The sequence below is a fragment of the Myxocyprinus asiaticus genome, chromosome 16 (genome assembly GCF_019703515.2).
Source record: "Myxocyprinus asiaticus isolate MX2 ecotype Aquarium Trade chromosome 16, UBuf_Myxa_2, whole genome shotgun sequence".
NCBI classification, from domain to species: Eukaryota; Metazoa; Chordata; class Actinopteri; order Cypriniformes; family Catostomidae; genus Myxocyprinus; species Myxocyprinus asiaticus.
In genome coordinates this window covers 17,680,799-17,702,015 of record NC_059359.1, presented here as the reverse complement: position 1 = coordinate 17,702,015, position 21,217 = coordinate 17,680,799, and the positions used below count along the sequence as shown (strand labels likewise).

General features: G+C 37.8%; 2 protein-coding genes across 2 annotated transcripts in view; one reads left to right on the top strand and one right to left on the bottom strand.

Annotated features, from left to right (window-relative positions):
- Positions 1–21,217, top strand: part of LOC127453921 (thiosulfate sulfurtransferase/rhodanese-like domain-containing protein 3) — a 255,581-nt gene that overhangs the window by 156,753 nt on the left and 77,611 nt on the right. The window lies entirely within an intron of this gene.
- Positions 1–21,217, bottom strand: part of me1 (malic enzyme 1, NADP(+)-dependent, cytosolic) — a 112,027-nt gene that overhangs the window by 15,870 nt on the left and 74,940 nt on the right. The window contains exon 6 of the mRNA XM_051720699.1: positions 8,431–8,534. Coding sequence (XP_051576659.1) covers positions 8,431–8,534 — 104 coding nt within the window. The remainder of the gene's footprint in view (positions 1–8,430; positions 8,535–21,217) is intronic.

The window sequence follows — 21,217 nt, the reverse complement described above, 5'->3', positions numbered from 1 at the left end:
TAATGCACCTCTGTGTCTGCAACAAAACTCAAACAAAGGCCTGGCCATGGATCAGCTCTACTGGTCCTCTCCAGCAAGAACCAGGTCAGACAATGACAGACACACCCAAGGACAGGGAGAACTGGAAGAGAACTCTCTCTCCTCCTTTGCTTTCACCCCCAGACAGAAGCAGAATGTTTGAGGTGTTGAGAGGAACTCTTAAGGTCAATATTAAATCGACAAATTTTTCAGGAACAGCTGTGCTGTTGAAAAGATGCTTAAAACAGTCTTTTAGTACTGTCCTAAGAAGTCTATAGCTTCTCTATGTACACACATCAGCTTAAAACCTTAAATGTGAATAGGGAAGCGTTATAGGCTGGAATAACAACTTGTAAGAGCCTTCTGAAAAATATTTCTGGTTACTGAACTTTCTTTGACTCATTCAGTTGCTTGAATAATACAAGAAAGAAAATCGCATGGGCCAGTGGTGAAACACACCTTTGAGAATGTATGTGTGTGTATCAGCAGAGTTAAAGAGATAGTTTACCCAAAAATGAAAATTCTCTCATCATTTCTTTACCCTCATGCCATCTCAGATGTGTATGACTTTCTTTCTTCTGCTGAACACAAACAAAGATTTTTAGAAGAATATTTCAGCTCTGTAGGTCCTCACAATGCAAGTGAATGGGTACCAACATTTTTAAGCTCCAAAATGCACTTAAAGGCAGGATAAAAGTAACCCATAAGACTCCAGTGGTTAAATCCATTTCTTCAGAAGTGATATAAGTGTGGGTGAGAAACAGATTAATATATAAGTCCTTTATTGCTATAAATTCTCCTCCCTGCCCAGCAGGTGGCGATATGCACGTAGCATGCGAATTTCCAACAAAAGTAGAAGAATGTGATAGTGAAAGTGGGGATTGATCGGAACCAGGCGATGGTGTGTCCAGGGATCAGAGAGCAAGTTCTCTCTCTCTCTCTCTCTCTCTCTTTCCCGCTCACACTTTCCCTCTCCCCTCTCCCTCCCCTCGTCTCTCGGGGAGGCGGGGTGGACCATCGGCTGTTGGAATGGCCAGAAGTGTAGTGTCTCCCCTCCAGAGATGGGGGGGGGGGGAAGTAGGCCAGTCCGGATGGCGCCCCAGCCTGAAGTGGGTGGGGGAGGAGTGTGACAAGGAGGAGGGCATGGCCAAGCCGTGAGGGTGCAGGGCCGGCACTGAATCAACTAATCAGCAGAAGAGAGAGATAAAGGGGAGCCGGAGACACAAGTTCGGGAGAGAGAGAGACACATGCGGCTTGAGTTTACATTGACTGTTCTGCCGGTTCCCGCCTCCTTCTTGCCCATCCCTGGCTCATTACAAACCTCAAAGTAAAATGTCCAGACACATCACAGTAATTTTGGGGAGAAAATGTGCTTATTTAATTGACATGAAAATCACATTTCAAAAATCCTTAATGGGCCTAAAATAGGCTTTAATTACTTTATGCAAATTACACAGTATGTTCTCTTTTGATTTTGTAGTGCAATGTGACCTAGATAGGCCTATTTCTTTTTCTTTCTTTCTTTCTTTCTTTTTTCTTTCTCTCTCTCTCTCTCTCTCTCTCTCTCTCTCTCTCTCTCTCTCTCTCACAAACACACATAAACATAAGCAGTAACACTCTGCAAAGGACCTCTCAAACAAACAGAAGAGCAGCCTCAGAGTAGCCTCACATTAGTACATGCACATGACATGTATAAACTAACACTTGGCAAAACTCCTCAGAAACAACAAGAAAATTATCCATATCACCAGATCACTGCCTGTACTGTAAGTCATACAGAGCCTTCATTTATTCATTTTTATATAAAGCCACATTCAAAAACAACTCTACTATGACATTATGGTGAAGTTGAAAGCTGAAAGGAGACACATCTCCAAATTCCAAACCCATTTTTTAGACATGTGGATGCTACAGAGTCTAGACCATTTCTATAGAATCTATAATACATGTTAGTCTCTGTCTAAATGAACTAAGTACAGAAGCCCAGCTCCTTCACTCCTGAGAGGAATGCAGTAAATGCACTCAGAGCCCCATGACAGACTGCTAAACTCATCTATACACCATCACAAACACAATACAACAAAGCCCTTTGTGCCACATTGCTTCATTCATCAATTATTTATTATTTGTAGGCCTGTTTTTGTTTGATAAACAAAAGAGCAGGCAAAAGTCTCTTTTGATTAAGCTCTGAGGTTTTAAGTTGGCTGTCCAAATCGCACTGCAGCTTTCAGTTTGCCTTCTTTAACAGAAAAACAGTATTGCTGTTGGGAATGGAACATTTCCCATAAAATGGTTCACTCAGACATAACAATAGAGAAAAAAGAAGGGAGACCAAAAACACTACCACTAGGTTTAGCTTTAGAGTAATCCAGAAAGGCACCATACAAACAATCAGAAAGTTTGCTGAGATTGTTTCCAAGGATTCTGGTTGAAAAGCTTTCAAATATTATCTTTTACCGCCATGCACACCACACAAACCAAACACAGCTGTTCAACCAAGGATTTAAAGAGATGGTTCACCCAAAATTGAAAATTCTGTCATCATTTTCTCACCCTCATGTTGTTCCAAACCTAATCTCAGGATACAAAGGGAGGCGTTAGGCCAAATGTTAAGTACTGAGAGCCTCAGTCAACATTCACTTTCATTGTATGGAAAAAAGATGCAATGCAAGTGAATGGTGACTGAGGTTAACATTCTGCCAAACATCTATTTTTGTGTTCTACAGAGGAAAGAAAGTCATGTGGGTTTGAACAACACGAGAGTAAGAAAATTATGACAGAATTAAAATTTGTGGGTGAACTACATCTTTAAATACTGTGTACTCACATTATACGAACACACTCTTACTTTTCAGCATTCCAGACAGGTTTGCATTTTATAATTAAACTAATATACCACTTAAAGCCACACTTAAAAGGTCATAGTTACCTTTCCCAATCCTTATGACCAAAGTTGTTTGTGATTAATGGATTCTGTAAAATATTTAAGGGTGTAGGAGTGCTGAAACGTAGGGGTACTATCACAAAGGGGTGTCAGTCAAAAAAATCATCTTATGGAGATCACAAAGAGCAATTTCTAGCCGATGCAATACTTAAGAGCAGAACTAGAAAAAATTATTGGTATATGGAAGATTTTTTAGTTTTTTCTCAATTTACATGATTTTTCTGGATTAACAACTTGGAATAAAAATGTCAAAATTCCAAAAATGTCAAAATTGTTTATAGACTTTTTATGACTGTTGGAACCCTGTAGCATAACCAGCCGCCCTTGGCCAACCAGTTTAATCAGATATATTTGAACCAACACTAACCAGCATAAACCAGTTTAGAAATTCAAACTCTAAAAAAGGTCCTTTCCAGCAGGAATGCTGAATTTCTCAAATGAATAACTTTTGAGCATGTAGCTCTGACTTCAGAGCTTCTCTCCAGCAAATATAGGCTCCCACAGGGCCCATGGGGCCTGGGAGGCTGCTCTGTGAGTTCAAACACCCTGTGTAAGACATTCCCATAAGAGCCAAAGCCTTTCAGCAAACGTCATCCCAAAAGTCCCCTCTGAAGGGAAAAAGGCAAGACACTGTCAGGATCCTGTCACCTTTGTCAGTTATGTTTATTGGTTTGTGATGGGATCCTGACATCCATGTACTGTGTTTCTGATGAGCACATGGTTCAGGATTTATTTCCTGTTCATGTGCTCTGTCAGTCTTTGTTTGTGTTTCTATGTGAGCGCACTGCTTGGGGTTATATTTCCTTGCTGTGTGCTCTTCTGTACATTTTGTGTGTCACGTTCGGAGCATGGTGCCTGGATCCTGAATTCTGTCTAGTTCGGTTTCGGTTCTGGTGTTGGGATCCGGACACTCATGCTCCATGTCTTGTCTTTGTTAGTGCATGGCTTCAGATTCAATTCTGTTGCCATGCGCTCTTCTGTCTGTCTTTTGTGCTGTGTTTTTTGTTTGAGCACATGGCGTATGATTGTGTTCATTCATCGTGTGCTCTTCTGTTGTGTAAGTTGTGTTTTGTGTGAGCACATGGCTTCCGTCAGGACTGTCTCACATCTAGGCCCTGCCCCCTTGTTACCTTGTTATTATTTCATTAGCCTCACCTGCCTTCCCTCATTACCCTCCTAAGTTCCTTCCCTATATATAGCTCCTCTCGTGTTCAGTCCTGTGCCAGATTGTTTCCTGGATTTGTGTATCTTCCCAGTCGGTTGGTTCCAGTATGTTACTTTGGTGAGTTACATTGTTGTTTTGGTTTGTAGAGTTTTTAGTTCTGTTTGTAGTTTTTCTCCATTGTGAGATTTTTTTATTTTTTTTTATTTTATTTTTCAATAAATCCTTTAAAACTTGCCACTGTGTTTGGGTCCTGCCTCAACAAACTGTGACAAAACAATCTGGCCAAAATTGGACCCAGCAGAGGCAATGGGCTTTTTCGGTCTCTCAAAGTACCACCCAGCTCAACCACACCATGGCCAGCTTCCAGAACGGTCATGGTTTTGGCATCTACGCTTATGGAGCTGGTCAGTGAGCCTCACAGGTGGTGTTTCAACAAGACCCAGTTGAAACAGCTCTTCCTTTTGGGCTTGGACAACCCGCTTAGCACGGAGGCGGAGAAGCCCGCTGGTGACCGCCAGGAGGCGGAGAAGCCCGCTGGTGACCGCCAGGAGGCAGCAGCCGCTGTCCAGCCTGTTCTGTTCCCCGCAGCCACGGAGGCCGTTCTCCAGTCGCTGCTAGCGTTCTGGGAGTGGACCGAATGCAATTCAAACCCCACCTGTGCTTAACAACCCCCTGTGAAAATACTCTCTGGGAGGGACAACCTTAAAAATGCATATTTGGTTCGTTATGCTGTTTCTTTATAAGTGTTGTATGCTCTTGGCAAAATAAGGACCTCAAAAAGCATGCTCTCTCCCCTGTGTGCTCTAGGACCTCTTGTTAAAGCAACTGTATGACAGAAAGTGGCCTGATGGGAATTGGTGTCATTATTCTTAATCACTTGTGTCTGGACTCACACAAAAAAGCTTGATGGGAAATCGAACACCTGCAGGTTGTTAAACCTCCAATTTGAAAGCCTGAACCCATCATCTGTGTAGAACTTGATGAAAGATCACTCTGATTGCCAAACACAAACTGAAACAATGTACTGTAAGCTTCTTTGTGTTTTAAACATTTTATTCCAGAGTACTAATTGCCATAGCTACTAATATAGTCAACTGCTGCATCCAACAATTTACTGGTGGACACAAAGGGGTCTATTATGCCTTGAGAAAGCTATCCTTTAGATTTCCCATTAAAGTAATATTCCGGATTCAATCAACAGTATGTGTGGCATAATGTTGATTACCACAAAAAAAATAATTTTGATTCCGTCCTTACAGTGAGGTCTTACAATGTAAGTGAACGGGGCCAATTTTTGCTTATAATTTTATAAAATCGCTTGCATTAATTCTTGTCTTAAAACTCATGTATAATTTGAGCTGTAAAGTAACATTTTAGGGTTTGTTGACATTACATCGTCATGGCCACGAAGTTGTAAAATTGACTATAACTTTACATAGAAAAGGTAAGTAGTTGATTTTGTCAACATTTCATAAGTTCCTTTCATGCTTTAAAGAGCCCACTAAAAATTGGGCACTGGTAAAACATCTACTTCCTGCATACAATTAAATATTTGCAATTATGTTGCTTACAAATATATATTTTGTCAGAATACACAGCTACTTTTAAATGGCTGTCAACAGAGACAGATATGTGAAGACCAGCAGGGACTAACATGCAAGCCAGCCAAACCTTGGGTGGACCGCAAATCTATAGTTAATTAAATCAATGTAACTAACCTCGGCCCATTGCTTCATGTCATCTATCCACATACGACGATGCGAGTGAAAACACTGGAGACCGGAAAACAAAAACAGGCTTCCGTTATGAATCATGAAACACTTCCTTGTTCAGGAAAAAGGTGGATTCTTTATGATCAATGTCTATAAATACTTTTAAAAGTTTTAAGATCTAAGCTCTAAACAACTGTCACAGTTTTGAGATTCAATGAGCAAGCAAATGTATGAAATGTGAAGCATCAAGGCTCTGAAATTTAAATAATGAGTTTATTAAAAATCACCAAGACTGTAATCCTTTTTTCAGTCAGCAACCCATAATCATTCATTTTCCACTAACTCTGCACTTTTAGGGAAAAGTGATGCTTTTCCCTGTAGTTTCATGTCCACCCCATTATTATAGAATCATGGCGATATTCTGCCAACTGGAGGGAAATCAGACACTGAGGTTTTTGAGTTTGGCTTTAAATAGAGCCATGTGTGGCACTCGGTCTTTATGACAACCACCATTGCACCAAGCCACACCAGAGCCTAAAGAAACAGGGAATGAGCAACAATAACCTAGTTTCCATCCACTTTTTGCGCTGTTTTGTTTTCGATAAAGTGAAAATGCGTAAAAAAAATGTTTGCAAAATTTGCCGTCTTCTGCCTGTTTCCATTCAAATGGCCTTTTATCGATACAAATGGTGTGCATGATGTCAAGCTTAAAAAAACACATTGTCGCAAAATAAATCTACCCTAAGCCATTTCCATATAGAAATGTGTGTATATCGCTAATTGTGTACCTTTTGCCTCCCAGATGTCCCTAATATTTTCCCTCCCGAAGTCTTGAGTATTGAGACAATTCACTGAAATTAGCCAGCTTAATGTCATTTTAATTTCACAAATAAATGCAATCAGAAGACAAGGATAGGGAGCAGTTGCCCTTCTGAAAGGACTGTAATATTTCACAATTTGCACTATGTCCCACATATTTGTCCAGCAACTTTTAATGACCAACTGAACTTGATTATCATCTAAAATAAATTTTAGCATCATAATGCAATTTACATTTTCTGAAGAAGCTCAGCAAATGTGACCTGAGGTAAAGAGGGTTAGATTTAAAATATTTAAAAGTTTTAAAATGTTCAAGAGCTAGTTTTCTGAAAGTGATCTCAGCATTGGACAAATAGTTCTGTAGTAGAACATTCTGAGATTGTCATTCAGCCGACTTTTTTCGTCAACAGAACAGGGTAAGTCTAATTTAAGTTTGTGTAAAGAAACTTTTTTTTTCAAAAGCTAAACAATAATTTTATAGAATTGGGCTGTTAGTGTTCCAAAAAAACACACTGAAGCTTTTCTCATAGTATTGTGTATTTATTTTTATTATTATTTAAAACATCTTTGTGCACAGAAATTATGTTTTTTGTATTGTGGGCTAATTCCATGACTGCCATCTATTATTTTGAATGGTGTGGAAAAGCAACTTTAATAAATGAACGGATGGCTACCGCGATTAATAAATTAAATAAATATTAACAAGTGGTCATTCATTTGTTTTCCGTGCACTTGTCGATGATAGGTGTATGATACAAGATATTTGTGTTGGCACTCCTGGAAGTGTCATGACGCAGATGTGTTTGCAGCATCGGATCTGTGCAGGTATGCCTTTAAGACCAATCCATAACAATGCTTCATGTACAATAAATTGGCTTTTAAGGATGTATACCTTGTCGTCATGGTAAACACAGGCTAACGATTGGGGTAAATTCTGTCATGTGACACTATATTTTGCGTTAATGCCAATTTTCAGAGAAAAACTCATTGCCACAATGCTAGCATGTTGGTGGTTGCCAGGGCATTGCTATGCAGTTACTAAGGTCTTCTGAGAGGATTTTACCACATTTGCTATGTGGCTGCTCTTCTGGGTGGTTATTAGGCCGTTGCTTACTGGTCTGCATCAATAGAGGCCACCAATTCTGGTCCCTGGATACTGCATGACTTGGGTCCCTCTTTCAATGCAGGTCTATGGGATTTATTGAGAATCTAGGGAAATCTATGGATTTAAGGGATTTAGAAAATGCCTCGACCCTATGTACGAGCAATACTAATAGTGATGCTTGCCTTAGCTGATGTTTCTGGAGTGCCATTTGAAAACATTACTTCTCTCATTAGCCATCAAAGAAGAAAATTGTTCAAAAAGAGAATATGACAATAACCAAAATATCCCAAACTACCAACTTCTAAAACGATCATAAGAGTGCATGAACATTTCAAAGTATTGGGCCCCATTCAGGGAGCCTGCAGAGACATCAGGCTGTGGTGACTGATTCTAGGCTGGATTACATCACTGCATGGCTCGGTACAGAGCAGGATATGTGGGGGGAGAACTGATGAGGCATGCAGTCAGCGATCCGGTTCAGGTTGCTGCCACTGGAGTCAACGCTCTGAGATGACCACAAGCCCACAAGCCCACAAACCCAGAGGCACGCACTTTACCCCACATTTCTGCAGCGCAATGGCTCAACTATGCTCTCCAGGCATTTCCATCACTGGCCTGTGGAAGGAAGAGTGTGCTTTGTGGGAGGGGTAGAGTGGGTTTACTCTACCTGTCTGTAACGGCCTTCATAAATTCATCTAGCAGTTCATCATAGGCCTGCCCACGTAATCTTTTATGCCTCAGACCGATGTACAGAGGGTCCTTCAGGAGTTCCTACAACATTAAGAGGAAAGAGAGAAAGAAATGTTTATAGGGGAGACTGGGGAGTGTTTTAACACTGGGTGAGTTGTAACTGTCAGTTTGACCAATTAGAAATTAGCTACAGGGGTGGTATCACTATCTTACATCAGAAGTTAAACAATTTAGAAGAAAAAGTCAAATTTCACATCTGGTATAAAATGTAATTTTTGCTATCCTTTTAAAGTCATTTACTCACCCTCTTGTTATTCCAAACCCATATGACTTTCTTCCATGGAACACAAAAAACAGAATGTTAGGCACTGACAGCTTCAGTCACCATTTATTTTTCATTGTATGGAAAAAAGTGAATGGTGACTGAGGCTTTTAGTCCCTAACATTCTCCCTTTTGTTTTCTATGGCAAAAAAAATAAAAAAATAAAAATGCATACAGGTTTGGACCAACAAGAGGGCGAATAAATGATGATCAAATTTTCATTTTTGGGTACACTATCCTTTTAGAAGTTGTGAAATGATAGCAAACTGAACCAACAGTTTCTGTACTTCAATTTGATATACAGCTGCAATCGAAATTATTCAACCCCCCCCCCCCCCCCCCCCAAGACAGTAAGGATTTACAAAGGTAAGCTTTTCTGATGACCCAGAATTTTTAAACTTTACATCTATATCAGAAAGTGACGCATTCAAAGTCACAGTATGAATATATAACCTAATATTTCTAAATAGCAGGATTTTTAAAAAATACAGCCATGTCATAATTATTGAACCCCTATTGCATTTAGCTGTTTCTTAAATATGTAAGGTTACACAAGTAATTGTTTTAAAACAAAATTAAGTCATCAATCTGCAATAGCACTTATTTAAGTTTTAAAATTTAAGTTTAGCGTTGTAAGCAAAAATGTATTTCTATGCAAAAAATGCAATTAAAAATAAGCTGTCTCAAAAGCTAATAGAGGAGATTATTTCATTACACATGAAAGGTCATGGCTAAAAGTACATTTCCAAGGCACTTCAATTTCCAATAGACAAAGTTGTCACCACCATTCATACATTTTTTAAATATGGTACAACAGCAACCTTCTTGGGGTGTGAAGAAAGCAAAACTTCACCAAGGAAAATGCTTCTTTCAGGTATCAAGCCATTTTGGCATGAAAAATGTGATGCCTTTAGTGTGTAAATTGAAGCTCGGTGATCACTGGACTTTCCAGTAAGACAATAACACCAAGGATACATCCAAGTTGTCCAAAATCTGGTTCAGGGATAGGTCGTAGAATATCCTTAAATGGCCCTTTCAGTCCATTCAGTCATTAAAATCCCATTGCAAACCTTTGTTGGGATTTCAAGGAAGCAGTGGCAGCACAGAAACCAAAGAATGTCAATGAGCTGGAAGCTTTTGCTCATGAGAAATGTGTACAAATTCTAATAGAGAGGTGTCCGAAGCCTGAGAACACTTCCCTGAAACATTTATTTGCTGTTATTAAGGATAAAGGATGCTCCACAAATGATTGACTTTGGGGGTTGAATATTTTTGACATAACATTTGTGGAGAGAATTAGTTATTTATTATTTTAAAATTTGGGTAAACTGAACTCTTTGTTCTCAAAATCTTTCAAATGTGTTTTAAAAACTTACTTTGACTGTTTACTGAGGTTTTAGCTGATGTGTTTTAATTTACATCACCAGAATGTATTGCTGGTCAGGGGGGTTGAATAATTTCGATTGCAACTGTATAACATCCACACAAGCTTTACAAGTTACAGAAACTACCAATATCATGGCTGACTAGAGTTGTAACACCCTATAAAATTATTCCTATAGCTTTACAATTTAGAATTAAAATGCTTAAAATTAAAATGGGCAGGATGGAGTTTGGTAGCTATGGAAGATGGCATAATTATGTTGAACAAGAAAATTTGATTACCATATTAAACTAATGTAAACATTTTAAACTAAAATCCATGTTTTCTATTTCCAGTGTTACAATCCACTTCTCTAGTGGTTTAGATTGTAACACAACAGCACTCTTTGTATTTATTACTAATTTACACAGTTTAGGGGTAAGTAGTGCATTTCTAAACTACTTCAGTTGGTACCAGATAAATATATTGTATCAAAGTCTAAGACACATAGCACAAAAAAAAAAAAAAAAAAAATACCTCAGGTTTACAGATGTAGAAACAAAATGTGTTACAACATTCTCCGGTCTCTCCTACCACACTTTTATAATGCCAATCATAAAGTAAGAAACAATATCATGACATGACATTTCATCATATTCTAAACGGAGGAAAAATGTGAAGCAAATATACAATGTTGAAAAGTACAATACCATAAAAACTTAAAACCAATCTTTTATTATGTGCACAGCTCCTTTTAAATTACATTGCATGTGACAATCTAGTTAACTTGCTTTTCAATAAACATCACACAATTACTTGTGCTTTTAAGCGTAAATGTAAAACAAAGACAGTCAGAGAACAAAAAAAAAGAAGGGAAACGAACAAAGGCATAAAAAAAACAGGAAGAGGTTGACATGAGGAAAAAGGACTCAACTGCATTTTCAATTTGGAAGTCTAGCAGCTGTTGCTCTTGTACGAATCTACAGACATCACACTGTGAGTCACAAAACGCTATGAGAATAACAGAAGGGAAGCAGAGAGAAAGAGAGAGTCATAAAAATGTTGGGTGCCCCATCACTGTCAGCGTGCAAGTCATCCAGAAAGAGAAGATTGGGTGAACAGAACACCCGCATCATTGTCGGCTGAACTCACACGAATGAACATTTACACATTCAGATGCATGCATACTTGACTACTTGAATCATAAGTTAAGTCTGGAACTTTTCCTACGTTTTGATTGTGGTGATGAATAAGGAAGTGCTTTTATCGGAACTTGTTCCCAAACAGCAGACGAAATTTCAATCATCATCTTTGCTGAGGATCTGTCCTCAGTATGAAAGAATCTTGTTTCAGAAAGGTTGAGTGATGTAAGACCAAAAGAAAAGAGTTGTGCTTGATTGAAAGAGGCAGTAGGAAGAGAGCTCTGACTGCCTGCACACTGCTTCTCCTTTCCATTTCATCTTTGACAATCTCAGCCCACCTGCTGAGTAGTAACCACTTTATAAGTTACAGCTAAAGTGCATGCAGATATTCTGCTGCATACTGTACCTAACAATGGCCTTTAGAAATGATTAATATGCTAATATGTTCATTTATCAAAGTTAACACACACATACCCTCTCTCTTACAGTTGGTCATGATCTAACTATGCAAGATTATGATATTGCATGTGTTGGCATGCAAACTGAAAAAGAAACATGCAGGACTATTTTTGTTCCAGCATTTCTTTGGGTTTTTACTTAAAACTTTTACATGGCAATTCTGCTCATAAAGGTGCCCTTAATGGGAAATACTGTCTGGTTTTAAGAGGGTAGGCAAATTCATCAGTATGGGAAAGGAAATGCTGCAGCTTGAGATATGAGAGGATGTAGGGGCTAGGGCACATGGCAGCAGGTAGATTTATTGTGTGTTCTTAATGTGCTTTTAAGTGCATACTCTCAATGGGAGGTTTTATGCTTCCAGAGGGTTTGGTTTGTTTTTCAATCTTTAGAGAGTGGCTATAAAAAGAGCATCTCTGGAACCACGAGTTTTCCAGGGAGAGGGGAGAGAACAGTTTAATGATTGTAGCAAGCAAAGAAAAACAGGAACCAAAACAAACATCTAGTGCTAGTTATCCTGTCCATGGGGCAGTGCCAAGTCTCTCCCATACTGCATTTATGAGGTCATAGACTTCACCAAGACAAAACCAAATACTGTCAAAAATATTTTCATTATTTTAGGTTGACATTATGTAATGCCCTCTGTAATGGATTACACAAAACATTATATAATCTGTGTGAAAATCTAATACTTTAGATTACAAACTCTGGTAAAGTCTACAGAGACACACCTCCACTCACAGAGAACTTGAATATCTGAATCATATCAGCATGCCAAAATCTGATCCTATATCAGCACTTCTACTCACAAGTGCTCTTTGAATATGAGTACTGATTGGTCTGCGGGTGATGAGAGAAAGCCCTTTTCTCTTTGGGGTTAATACTTGGTTTTGATAAACCATGCTTTGTGTGTTTGAACTGTAGTCTATGTAGTCTTTCAGGTGAGATTAAGGCGTAGGAACAAAACATGGTCAGGGTCTGTTAGCCAAAGTCAGAGAAGAATCAAGGAGTGAGAGAAAGACAGACAGAGAGAGAGTAAGAGAGAGAGAGAGAGAGAGAGAGAGCGAAAAAGCTGAGAGGCAGACCGGTTTCATAGGTCTCTTTGCCTATAAATCACCCACGACCAAAACAGACAACACATTGTTTGTGATTACATCATTGGGTTTCTTCTCAGTGTGTGCACACTGCCTAAAATAATTTTCTCAATCAGTATTTTGTCTTGTTTTCCAGCAAAAAAAAATTTAAACATCCATAATAAAATAAATTTACTTAAAGGAATATTTTTTGGTTCAATACAAGTTAAGCTCAATCGACAGTATCTGTGGCATAATGTTGATTACCAGAGAAAATTATTTCGACTCAATTATTTCAATTATTTATTTGTTAAAAAAAAAGAAAAAAAAAAAAAGCACAAATCGAAGTTACAGTGAGGTACTTACAATGGAAGTGAATGAGGCCAATTTTTGTAGGGTTTAAAGGCAGAAATATGAAGCTTATAATTTTATAAAAGCACTTACATGAATTCTTCTGTTAAAATTTGTGTATTATTTGAGCTGTAAAGTTGTTTCAATTGTCATTTTTACAGTCATTTTAGGGTTTTAGGGTTTGTTGACATTACATCATCATGGAAATGAAGTTGTAAAACTGGCTATAACTTTACACAGGAAAGGTTAGTAAGTGATTGCATCACACTAAAATCATGTTAACATGCATATTGTTTAAGTCTTGTGGCTGTACTTTTGAAATAGTGAGTATTTAAACATTTACGGAGTGGCCCCCATTCACTTCCATTGTAAGTGCCTCACTGGAAACAAAAAAAGGAGAGGCAAGTCAAAATTGTTTGTTGTAGTAATCAATATTATGCCACAAATGCTGTCAATTGAACTTAACTTGTATTGAACCCAGAATATTCCTTTAAGAAGCAAAATTTCATGTTAAGACTTGTTTTCAGAGACTACATCTCAATTAAGTTTAATGAATTAAAGGGATAGTTCACCCAAAAATGAAAATTCTCTCATCATTTACATACCCTTATGCCATCCCGGATGTGTTTGACTTTTTTCCTCAGCAGAACGCAAATGAAGATTTTTAGAAGAATATTTCAGCTCTGTAGGTCCATACAATGCAGGTGAATGGATGCCAAAATTTTGAAAAATAAAGTCAGCATAAAAGTAATCCATATGACTTCAGTGGTTAAATCATTGTCTTCAGAAATGATACGATAGGTGTGGGTGAGAAAAAGATCAATATTCGAAGGTCAATTTTTAATAACAATTCTCCTCCCTGCTTAGTCAAACTCTACTTTAACTTTCACATTCACGTTCTTCATGCATACACTCCCTACTGGGAGAATTTCTAGCAAAAATTTATTAAATATTGATCTGTTTCTCACCCACACCTATCATATCACTTCTGAAGACATTGATTTAACCACTGGAGTCATATGTTTTACTTTAATGATGCCTTTATTTGATTTGATTGTGTATGACTTTATTTCTCAAAAGAAAGAAAGTCATACACATCTACACTGTAAAACATTTTCATAATTTTTACGGTAAAAGACTGTAAAAATGCTACAGTAAAAAACGTTAATGGGTTAATGGGTAGTTACCTTAAAATATACAGTAAAATGTTTTAATATATTTAAAAAGACAATACGTAGTTTTACGGTACAATTTTGTAAAAATAAAAATAAATAATGTAAAAAGTACAATTTTCTGTATAATTAACAGTAAAAATTTATTTTATGTTTAACAAGAGAGTACATGTACTTTTTATGGTAAATTATTGTTAAATTATGGTAAAAAAAACAAACAAAAAAAAACAATAATTGGGCATTTCCATAATTCCCTGCATGATCCAGTTCATTTCATTATATTTTATGGGAATAGTTGTTTCTTCATATTTTTAATATCAGCTATGTACATTAGGGTGTGCTGTGTTATATTTGATGTAGTTTAGTTAACCTGCTGATGTGCATGCCCCCCCCAGAACTGATGTCACTTTGCTTAAATTAGTTCACATATACTATATAGTCTAGTCAAAAAAGAGTTAATAATGTTGACAAATTATACAGATGTATAATTTGTCAACATTATGAACAATTTTGAACAGCAGACTATATAGTAAATGTGAACTCATTTAAGCAAAGTAAAGTCAAACCCATGGGAGGGGTCAATGAGCTTCAACAGTTTAAAGTTTATTACATTTCACATGTTACCCTGATGGTGTTTAGTGTTTGTGTGAGTGACACTGAGCACTGTCTCTACTTGTTTATTGGTCATTGCTCCAGGAAGGGCTTCTGTTGATGAACTTCATGTCATCATGTGCCCTTCTGTAATTACTACGGTGATTAACAATACTTATAAGTGATAAGCAGATTTTTACAGTTTCAGAAGGTTAATATATAAAGTTTAGTATTTAATAATATTAACGATGGCAATGCAGCATAAAATATACAGGCCTCAAAATTACATCCTGTAAAGCCTGAAACGTGGTTACCGTATTTTTTTAAAGTTAATTTCTCGTAACCACAACTACCAGTTTTTTATCGTAAATTTAACAGGATTTTTTTAACAGTGTAGAGTGGCATGAGGGTGAGTATGATGAGAGAATTTTCATTTTTGGGTGAACTATTCCTGTTTATTTTTTCCAAAGTTTTTTTTTCTTAACCCATTGGAAACCTTTTATTTAATTATTTATTTAATTATTTTTATTATTTATAAATTTTTTACAGCTTATGCAATTTTGCTTCTAAATTATTAACATTTTGAAACAAAAACAAAAACATTTATACTTAAAACAAACAAACAAAAATAATAATCTGCAAATGGGGTAAAAATATAAATATATTTTAAATAAATAAAAAAAAGGTCTAGATATTTTAACTGGATTTTTTTTACTAGTTTGATTTATTTTGTAGTGCATATGTGAATGTATGTGAATGAATTTAACAAAATCTTTACCTTTAAATTCTCTGTCTAAACAATGTGCTACACAGATTGCACTGCATTATTTTATTTCAATTTATGTCCTTTAATTTATACTTGATTTCTTTATTCATTTTTATGTTCTTGGGTGATTTTTAAATTTGACTTATCTTTTTCGTAATTATGCCTATGTAAATAACTTTGTATTACCATTGTGTAATGTGCTATAAACTTTATGAGGTCACATGAGGTGAGATTATTAATGAATGTGTGTGCCCGTTTTCAATCAGCAGAAGGTGGTTAAGTTTAGCAATAAGGTTTAAGAGACGTCATCAAAAAATCATATTCCCCATTTATACCAAACACACAAAACAGACGCATGCTGTTTCAGCGATGATCATCAGTTGTTTGGGGCTCTGTAGTGTATACAGGAGCTTTCCATGAAATTTTCTCTGTGAAAGCCAGCCCTGTTTGGATAAGGCACAATACACCAGCAAACACTCACAGAAGGTGTTTACAAAGATACAAAACAAAAAGAGAAGCTCACAGATACTGTTTACTTGACTCTGATTGCAGTCTACAACCGTCTGTTTGTGTGTGTGTGTGTGTAAGCAAGCAACCACGATCTGCACTGCATATACAAAAGTCTCTAAACTTGCCTTCAGCTGGATTCAATAAAGCACAGTTTGTTGATATGAACAATTAGAGCACTCCATCTCTTCATAATAAGCCTGACCGAAGTTCCTCAATGTTAAATGTGCTCATCTTGAACTTTCTCCAACAGCCAGCCCACAGACATCCTTCGTTGTGGATTAGAGTTCAACCAAAGCATGCAGGGACTGGATTGAGGAATCATAAATTACGCATGCTGATCGTGGATCAGATTCCTCACTGTCTGTATTGATATTAGTGACTGTGTTTGGAGAGGCAAAACTGATCCAGGTGCAGTCGTCCTAATTTGTCTGAGGGGCTGAAGTAGAAGAGACAGTCTGACCTCAGTCAGCAGGCGTCTACTCCTTTAGAAATAACAGTAGTCTTAATCCTTTAATAAGACTGCACAGTCATATAAAAACACACATACACAGCTGTGGGGGTATAGGCAGTTAATTCATCTATCATTAGATCTGTCATCTCTTTATAATATCCTTTAAATGAAAGGGGTCTTAATTTCCCCAGGCTTCAGTCAAATGGTGCAGCACAATAAGGTTTGCTGTTTTAGACTTGCAGAGGGAAGACTAAACAGCAAGCCATGTGTGCGTGTATTACAGTTTTTCTCAATCACTTTGGCTCAATTCTCAAATGAAAATGTGTGCAAAAGAGTAAGTACAATAGTCTACAATTTGCACAATAACTAAATGCACATGGCTTGCTGATCAAAACTGATGAGTTGATTCTCAGTGAAATGTCATACTCTTCACAACTTCTAAACATTCTTTCATCGTGTGAGCCATCACATGCAAAATGATCCATTCATTTACCAAAATCTGTCAGACATACATAAATATCTATGACATGTAATGTTTTTTCATTGTTGGGTTTTTTTTTTTGTTTGTTTTTTTGGTTGCAATTTTCTGTTCACTATATATGACTTCACATGTAAGAAATGTGTAAACATGCAAATATGAATTTTCTGTGTACTACAGTATTGTACAGTATTGACTTTTCCCAGTAAACTTTTACCTACTGTTGAAATTGGTATCTAAAAAGCTCAGTGTGATACACAATAGCATTCAGCTAGACAAAACTGACATTCTTGTATAGTACAGTAGTCACTGTCAACAAAAAAAAAAAAAATCAAAAATGAAATTTGTATATAACAAACATTTCCAGGGTTGACTGCCATGGTGAAAACATCTTAACACTTTGACCAGTACGGCTCACACGATGACAAAAAAACATTTCATTTTGGTGGCATTGGCCAATTTACTGACACAATAACTAGGTTTTGAAGCATGAATTCAATGTTTTGGGTGAGTTATTACATTTTGCAGACATGCAATAGAGTTGTGATGTCCCATAAAACAGTTGTGACAAGTGCACTTACAGTTTACAGAATGTTAAGACTGTTTCAAAAAATGAGACAAAGCAATTAAGAAAAACTGTAACTGCTGAGACACATTGCTCTTGTCATAGGCTGTTGCTCTGTTCTGAAATTTAGTGAGCTGCCTACAAAGGCAGCATTTTAAGGCATCACAGACGAGCTTCTGTTCCAAAAGATGCAGTAGGTAACTTAATTATGCTTTCTCCTAAGATACCTTGTTTTAGACAAATTCTAAAGCAGCATCACATGTATCTTTCACAAAAAAGGCAATCCCAGAATTCATTGCGATGAGCTCAGAGAAAAAATAAGTCTAAGATGGTGAAGGAAGCAAGAAAAATGTTGATAATAAAAATATCCCAGCCTGCTGGAAAAACAAACATATTCCATTAGGATTTAATGGTTTGTATTAGTTTACATTACAGATATGTATTGTCCCTAATGGTATCCAGTAGACATAACATGCCACCAATAGAAGCCAACATTTTACCTATAGAGACCCATATTAGGGACAATTACTGTATAGTTTCCATTAACCTCCCAAGACACGAGCATGACTGCTGTGTACAATTTACATTAACCTTTTGTTTTGTAACTAGTAGCACATAATAATAAAAAAAAGCTAAAATAAAATTATATATATTCTAGAGCAAATAGTTTCCCTAATAATTTATGTCCACATATGCGAACAGCAGGACTAAGTTGTGAAATTTTAAATAATTCCAAGCTATTGAAAGATTTTTTTCATCAAATGTTTATTAGGTTTCCAGGAGTGTTGGTTATTCATGTTTTTTGAGATGTTACAGACATTACATCAGAAATTAGCATAAATAATTCTGATTCAAAGTAATGGCCATTATCATCCAATCACTGCCACCTATGTTAAAATAGAATTATACACTATAAATTCTGAATCTATGTATCGATTACCATTGTCCCAAGTCTGCCAAACATTTTGAGTGGTCTAATCATCATCATCTGCAGCCTGAAACTGAACCTTCGGTCGGATATTAGAAGTGAATGCAATGCGTAGAGAGCTACAGGATGCTCCCTTGCACCCTTGCTCCCTATTTAGTGAAGGACTTAACCTCCAGTGTGCTGTCTGTCTGTGCTGGTCTCAGAACAGTTTGAAATGCACCTTATTTTCATCCTAACTCCATATAAAGTCTCTTAAAAGGTTTTAGATGAACCCATTGATTCTCAATGTGAAAATGTACAGCAAATATACTGTAGGAATGCATTTTCTAATGTTTACATTTACATTTAGTCCTTTAGCAGACGCTTTTATCCATATTTATATATTAAGCAACATACAAATGAGACACACAGCAAGCAATTTGTCATAAAAAGTTCAACAACATCTGCAATATAGGACTGCCAAGTTCTCACGGTGTCTGGTGTAGTAAAGAATCTAGCACAGAAGAAAGAGACAGACAAGGATTTTTACATTAAGTGCAGAAGTAAGTGCAATTAGAGTGGGTTAGAGTGGTTAAGTGCTCGTGGAACAGATGTGTTTTCAGCTGGTTCTTGAATGTTAAGAAGGTAATAAAAGATCATGTGGAGGTTAGAAGTTCATTCCACCACAGAGGAGCAGAGAAAGTGAATGATCGTGAAATAGACCTTGAGCCTCTTTGTGATGGGACCACCAGGCATCGCTCATTCATAGACCGCAGAGAGCGAGTTGGAGCATAGACCTGAGGAAGTGAATTGAAGTAAGAGTGTGTGGTTCCATTTGCTGTCCTAAAAGCCAGAGTCAAAACCTTGAATTTGATGCGGGCAGCTACAGGTAGCCAGTGGAGTGAAATCAAGAGTGGGGTGACATGAGCCCATTCTGGACCATCTGCAGTGGCTTAATTGTGTTAGCTGGAAGGCCAGCCAACAGACCATTGCAGTAGTCCAGTCTTGAAATGACCAGAGCTCGGACCAGGAGCTGTGTAGCACATTCAGACAGGAAAGGTCTGTTTTTCCTGTTGTAAAGTGTGAACCTGCAAGACCGGGAGGTTAAGATGTGTGCAGTGAAATTAAGCTGGTCATCTACCACCACTCCCAGGTTCCGGGCTGTTCTGGTTAGTGTTAGTGAAGTTGAACCAAGATGAATAGTGAGGTTGTTGTCAACAGATGGATTGGCTGGGATCACGAGGAGTTCTGTCTTGGCAAGGTTGACCTGAAGGTGTCGTTCCTTCATCCAGGCCGAAATGTCCGAGAGGCAGGCAGAGATAAGAGCTGAGACAGCGGGGTCATCAGGCTGGAACGACAGGTATCATCTGCATAGCAGTGGTAGGAAAAGCCATGTGCCTCAATGACCGGTCCAAGTAATGTTGTGTACATTGAGAAGAGGAGGGGTCCAAGCACTGATCCTTGATAAATCCCAGTGGTCAGCTGGTGTGTCTTGGACACCTCTCCTCTCCAGGAGACCTTGAACGATCTGCCAGTGAGATATTACTCAAACACAGCACAGTTCCTGTGATACCCAGGTCAGAGAGGGTGGACAAAAGTATCTTGTGGTTCACTGTGTCAAAGGGAGCAGATAAGTCAAGGAGGATGCGGACGGATGATTTGGAGTTAGCTCTCGCCATTCGTAAGGTTTCAGCTACGTGACAAGAGGGCAGTCTCTGTTGAGTGTCCTTTTTTGAAACCAGACTGATGTCTGTCGAGTAGGTTGTTCTGTGAGAGAAAAGCAGACAACTGGTTGAATACGACCCTCTCAAGAGTTTTAGACAGGAAGGGTAGGAGAGAGACCGGTCTGTAGTTGTCAACAACTGTGGGGTTATATGTTGGTTTTTTAAGCAGTGGGGTTACTTGAGCCTGTTTGAATGTATTGGGAAAGTTTCCAGTTGTAAGAGATGCATTGATAATGTGTGTGAGTGTGGGTAAGATTGATGGAGAGGCAGCTTGCATAAGATGGGAGGGGATAGGGTCAAGTGGACAGGTGGTAGGATGGTTAGAAAGAAGCACTTTGGAGACCTCAGTCTCTGATAAAGGAGAGAAAGAGGAAAACAGAGGATGGGATGTTGGAAGAGACTAGCTGTGGGTGTTAGTTAAAGAGAACTGGCTTCTGATGCTCACTACCTTGTAAAAAATGTGGAAAAGTCATCAGCAGTCAATAGTAGTGGGATGTGGGAGGAGAAGAATAGAGAAGAGATGAGAAAGTTGAAAATAGTTCATGAGAAGCTGAAGTTTTACTAATCTTGTTCTGCTAATAATTAATTTTAGCAGAAGAAACTCTAGCGAAAAAAGATGAGAGAAGTGATTGATACTTACACAGGTCAGCAGGGTCTTTTGACTTGTGCCACTTCCTCTCCGCAGCCCTAAGCTCGGTTCGGTGATCACAAAGTGTCTCCGACAGCCAGGGGCTGCAGGGTGTGGCACGTGCTGGCCTGGAGGTAAGAGGACAGACACTATCAAGGCAACAAGTGAATGTTGAGCAAAGAGCATTTGTAGCTTTATTTAAATCAAATGAAGAGAAATGGTTAGTGGAGGGAAGGGATGCAGAGACTATGGAAGAGAAGTGAGT